This window comes from Entamoeba invadens (genome assembly GCF_000330505.1).
Source record: "Entamoeba invadens IP1 unplaced genomic scaffold scaff_1105074725133, whole genome shotgun sequence".
Taxonomy (NCBI): Eukaryota; Evosea; order Mastigamoebida; family Endamoebidae; genus Entamoeba; species Entamoeba invadens.
Genome location: NW_004440271.1, coordinates 45,490 through 51,468, shown reverse-complemented (window position 1 = coordinate 51,468; position 5,979 = coordinate 45,490). Strand labels below are relative to the sequence as shown.

Genomic DNA, 5,979 nt, shown 5'->3' with positions numbered 1-5,979 from the left:
ATCAAAAATTTAATTAATATCCCCGTAAAAACAGGTCAAAACAAAAATAAGGGTGTTATTTTAAGTGTTAAAAAAAAAATAAAAAATTTAAAAACATAAAAATATATTTTTTCGTATAATAAAAATTAACTACAAATTTTGAATTTATATAAAAAATTAAAACAATATTATTTTATATTATCAAAAAAAATTATTGTTAAAATATCCACTAAAAAAAAAACAATTTGAAAAAGCGTTATATTATATTTAATTAATAAAATATTATAAATATATTTAAAAAATTATATTTTAATTTTGAAAAAATCTATTTTAAAAATAACTACTAGTAAAAATAAAGAATAAATTTTATTAAAAATTTTTATTTAAATTAGTTACTAACATATTGTATAAAATGTATATTAGATTATATGATATAAAAAATATCAATAATTTAAATAAACCAAGCAAAATTACTGATATTTAAAAATTAATTAATTATACTATAAAATATAATAAATATAAGAATATAAGAATATAAATATATTACAATTTATAGTACATATATATTAAATTAACTAAATAAAAAGAATCGAAATTAAGCGAGTGACAAAGCGACCTCCATCATCTTTGTGAATTTAGTCTGTCTATCTTCTGCGCTCATTGCGACATTTCTGAATGGGCAATCTGAGATTGAGCAAATGCAAAGTGCCTTCTTTCCAGCTCTTGCAGCGATGGCGTAAAGGGCAGCAGCTTCCATTTCAACTGCCAACACACCCATCTTACTCCATTCCTTCAACGATAATGCGTCATCATAGAAACAATCAGAAGAGAAGATGTTACCAACTTTGTATTTGGCTCCTTGTTTCTCGGCCTCATCAACTGCTCTTCGAGTCAACTCGAAGTCTGCGATAGGTGAATATGAGCCAGGGAGTTTGTATTGGCTCATGAAGTTAGAGTTATGGCAAGCACCAGAGGCGATGACGATATCTCCGATGTCGAGTTCTGGATCAATCGCACCAGCCGACCCGATTCTGATGATTGTTTTGACGTTGTAGAAGTTGAACAACTCGTAGGTGTATATTCCAATTGAAGCCATACCCATGCCGTGGCTTTGAATACTCACGCGCTTCCCTTTGTAAAGTCCTGTGAATCCCAATGCCCCACGAACGCCATTGACTTGTTTTACCTCAGTAAGGTACTTCTCTGAAAGCAACTTGCATCTGAGGGGGTCACCAGCGACCAAGACGGTATCGGCGTAGTCGCCTAATTTTGCTTCGTTGTGTGGGGTAGGAACGGACATTGTTTACTTTTGAAGTTCCTTTTTCGAGCATTAAATGCGAGTGCCGAATTTTCGAAGCCATTGCTCCGTCTTTCTTATTCCATTTTATTCGATTTTTATAAGAAGAAGTCGTGTTTTTTCCACAAAGATATGTTCCGCCCATTCGGGCATTCTTCTCATTTTCGGTAAGATCGTAATCTCAGTTTTGAGTGAAAAGTGGACTTTTCTAACATTTTTGAGAACCATTATTGTCCAATATTTTTAAGTAAAAACAACTATTATTTTTTTTAGTTTTTTACCATAAAATGGCTTGTTTTGGTTCAAATCCGTTTTATTTTGCAGAGACAAACGGCATAATCGATAAATGAAAACAAATCAATATTGTTGTTTTACTATAATTATTTATTTTTTTTAATTGTACTATAAAATGGTATAATTATTATAAAATACAATTACGATTTGAATAATTATAATAAACCATAAATTAATCTATATGAAAATTTCACCAATACCCCAAATTATCAAATTTTAAATAAAAATATAGACACGTGATAACTCAAATGTGTAAGATATACACAACGGAATTAATCTCTGGACATTTCTTCGAGTATTTTGTGGAGTTTAGCGTTCCTCTGAGTAATTGTGTCACTTAATTTATACAGCTCAACCCTTTCGTCCAAGTCTTGTCGATACATCACATCCTCGTCTATTTTTACAAGCGACTTTGTAATCAAATCAAAAGTGGGTCTTTCACACCCGTTTTGTTTCCAACACTGTTCTACAAGTTTTCTATATAAGACGGGCATTTTTTGATCAATTTCAAGGCGCTTCCCTTCTTGCACTGATTTTTTGATCTCAAAAATTGACTTGAAGTGCATATAAGGTTCTTCTTGGTAAAAGAGTTCCCACGCAGTTATAGCGAATGAGTAGACATCACCCGCGTTAGTGTAGACATCTTGAAAAGTCTCAGGTGCTGCGTATATAGGTGTTCCGAGTCCTTTGTCGTCGCTGTTATTAATTGATTTCTTCGTAAATCGCGATGTCCCAAAATCGGTGATTTTGATAGTACAGGCACTGTTGAAGTCAAGTGAGTTGACCAACAAATTGTCTGGTTTTAAGTCCAAGTGCATGATCTTGTTCTCGTGAAGAAACTCCATGCCACGTGCCGTATCAAACAACATCCGCACTTTCAGTTTGTATGGAAGACGTAGAAAGTCCTCTTTGGTATCACGTAAGTACTCCCCCAATGCGCCCAACACAAAGAATTGAATGACCATTGAGACTTGTGGGAGATAAGTCACTGACCCCATGTAATTCGCTATGAACGGATTGCGTAGTTTACTCATCATCTCACACTCCGCTATCACAGAATTCTTCAATTCTTTCATCTCATCGTCTGACAAATTCTCCCACTTGAACTGCTTGATGGCAACGGGGACACTTCTGTAGTTGCCTATAAACACTTTCCCCATCGCTCCCTCAGCTATCGGAGTCTCGTTCATATTGAGTTCATCCATATCTATATATGTGGATGACGTCGCATCAGTTTCAATCGTGATCGTGTTGTAGTACCTCCTCTGGACATTTCTGCAAAGGTGCTCAATCCGTTTTTGGTCTTCTTCAATCCACCCTTCAAACGTTTTGTTGTGGAGTAATTCACTAATTTGTACTAATGTGTTACGGTTCTTCGACATCCACACAGTGTATGGGATTTTCATGTTACGCACTTTCGTCGTGCAAAAGAGTGTAAAGTAGCAAGTCATGATTTTCATGTTTTTTCCATTGAAGGATGGTGGGATGTAGAGGACTTGTGGGTCGAAATGGAATATGAATTTTGGACTATTGGGGGTGTGGAATATGATCATTAAACTAATTGTTAATCATTTGAATAACATTACAAAAGGTACAAATTTATTATAAAAAAGGTATAAAATTATTGTAAATAGGTATAAATAACAAACTATTTGTTTCGACTGTAATTCGTGACTTCGATTTTTTGATATCTTGTGTCATAAATAGCTGTTGCATTCGTGGCATTTCCAAAATCCAGATTAATTGGATCAATAACAAATCCATTCTTTTTATCGCCATTCATTTTTCGAGCACCACCAATATAGTAGTGGTATTGCGGTTGTTGTGTTTTGAATATATTGATATCGACCTTTTTATATCGAGTCGATGCTATTACTATAATTACCATTATCACTAATAAGATAACAACAACAGTTGTTCCAGAAATAGCAATTCCCGCAATAGCGCCTCCACTTAATGACTTTTTAATACACGAAGTGTTATCATTTGGGTCTGGGATATACCCTTCATAACATCTACAAAAGGAGTCGCAGTATGTTCCATTGTCGCACTTTTTGTTATTCTAATGTATAGCTTAATTATTAAAAACAATACTATACTATTACTTATTAATAGAAAACAAACGTCTTCTGTGCGTATAATATTGTGCTTATTATCATAATATGTATCTTTGATACCATTGCCACATAACTCATGTTTACACATCTGATTGGTAGTTGGGTAGAACCCAATGTATTTCATACAAGTGCAACTCTCAAAACAGCCTTCTGTATTTCCTTTACACTCATCGGTATCTCCCACTTTACCGGCACTACACTGACTAGACAGACACATGTGATTTTTAACAGTTTTGCCACCTGTACATTTGCAGTACTGATCACAATTGGGAGCGCCCCAATAACACAAATCTGCATTATCAGAGGTGGTCCACTGATTGTTGTAGTAACACTTTGGGATACAACTATCCCCTCCATATCCATCAGCACATTCACATCTACCACTTGAAGTCACACAATAGCCATACCCCTTCTCAGCATTACAGTTGTCGGGACATATCGCAGACACTTTTAAAGTGATTTCCGCTCGATAGTCTTCTGAGATGATCACAAAGCGACGTACACCAGAAACAGTCCCATTGATCTTCGCAAGAAATCCGTAGTTAGATATTTCAGAGTTGATTCCATAGTTCTCGCCACTCCACAAATGCACACAATTATTAGTCTGTCCAGAAACAGAGTCATTTGTCTCCACATATTCTGAAAGGTAATTCACTCGATTTCCACTCTTCCCATTTAACAACAGAGAATAAGACCCTTGGTACTCCACTGTGAATAAGACTATCTTCGAGTATTTGTTCCGCATGCAAGCAGGGTACGTGAAAATACCAGTCGACTCAAAAGGTATCACAAAGTCAACTGAAGTACCCAAACTGTTTAAAAGAGTATCAGAGAATGTTTGATTGAGACGCAAGTAGGGTTCCCAATTCTTGCCTTGTTCCTCTGTGAATATCAAAGTCATAGTCACTGGGCTGAGTCCTCTTAAATTGGCAAAGAAATAATATTCAAAGGAATCTCCATCTTTCTCAGTGTTTTTGTACGGATTTAACACTGGAAATTTTAATACAGAAGAGTACTCGGAGAACCCTAAAGTCGTGTGGACATCGCACGTTGGCATTAAAGTGTCATATTGACTTTTTGTCCCATCTAAATAGAACTCTGCAGACTCGTTGAAAGTCTTTTTAATAGTAATAACTAAGTGGTCGTGAGTCACTTGACTCATGTTCATCTTGAGCCATTGACCCACTCGGAATTTCTGTCTGTAGTAACAAAATGAGTTGTCGATGTCACTTGTATCTTCATCGAGTCGAAAAGTGATCTCTTTGTTTAATTCAATGATTAGAAAAGAAGAGTCTTCTGGTAAAAAAGTCGAGCCTGCTCTTTTGTGGAGGTGGTTGAACTCTTTACACACCAACTCTAATTTGTCTGGAAAGTATATTGGGATGTTTTCATTGTAAGGGTCCGTAAATTTACAATGGTCACACGTGTTGTCGTTATCATAATTTGGACCACAAGAAGTCTTACAAGTGTAATTTGTTAAACAGTTGCTGTATGGACAACCCGGATTACACTTTATGTCTTGTGAATACGAAGAGTATATAAATACTAAAAGATACAACAACATTTACTTTTTAGAAGTTCAATGTCGTTTTTGAGTGTTGAATTTAATATTCAAAGACATTGAATTTTGTAACCCAAGACGAGTTATTCCTTTAGTTCAAAATTTTTATTTATATGAAGTTGTGGGATTGTATTAATTGTTTTAAGATAGTTTGATTGTTATTTAGGTACCTTTAAGTTGGCTTTGGTAGCTTTAATGTTTTATTTATAATTTTTAATATAATTTAATAATAATAAAACATTTTTTATTTGATTTTCATGGGAATTTTTTTAATGTGCAAATTCAAATTATTTGTATCTTTTTTTGAAAGTTAAAAATAGATGGTTTTGTAATTAAATGCAAGGTGCTTTTTACTCATCATTTTTACAATATAATTACCAGACATTACAATTATTTTGTTGCTATTTATTTAATTGGACAAATAATATTTCATAACATTTAAAATTGTTTTTTACACTAAAACCAAATTTGCGTGTTTCATTTTTTCGATGTTTTTTTCTGATGAAATCTTTTTTTTCATTACAAAACAATTGCTATTTTTTTTCAATTTGTATTAAAAATTCTTGGGGTGGTTAAATCTTGGTTTGAAATTATTGTAATAAAAATAATTTTTTATGACTTCAAAAAATGGAATGTTTTTATTATTTAAATAATTTTTTTTCTTAACATTTTTGTTAATAAATTAATAACGTTCAAAATAGTAAAATCATTTTTCGATATACAGGATAAAA

At 33.4% G+C, this 5,979-nt stretch overlaps 2 protein-coding genes across 2 annotated transcripts; both read right to left on the bottom strand.

Annotated features, from left to right (window-relative positions):
• Positions 1–574: 574 nt before the first annotated feature.
• EIN_164200 (purine nucleoside phosphorylase deoD-type, putative) lies at positions 575–1,279 on the bottom strand (the record flags this gene model as incomplete). Its single annotated transcript, XM_004255753.1, has 1 exon — positions 575–1,279. The coding sequence occupies one exon, from the start codon at positions 1,277–1,279 to the stop codon at positions 575–577; it is 705 nt and encodes a 234-aa protein (XP_004255801.1).
• Positions 1,280–1,842: 563 nt separating this feature from the next.
• Positions 1,843–5,251, bottom strand: EIN_164190 (serine-threonine protein kinase, putative; the record flags this gene model as incomplete). The annotated part of the gene is made up of 3 exons (XM_004255752.1): positions 1,843–3,127; positions 3,220–3,620; positions 3,695–5,251. 3 exons carry the CDS (start codon positions 5,249–5,251, stop codon positions 1,843–1,845), a joined length of 3,243 nt encoding a protein of 1,080 aa, XP_004255800.1.
• Between the last annotated feature and the right edge of the window lie 728 nt (positions 5,252–5,979).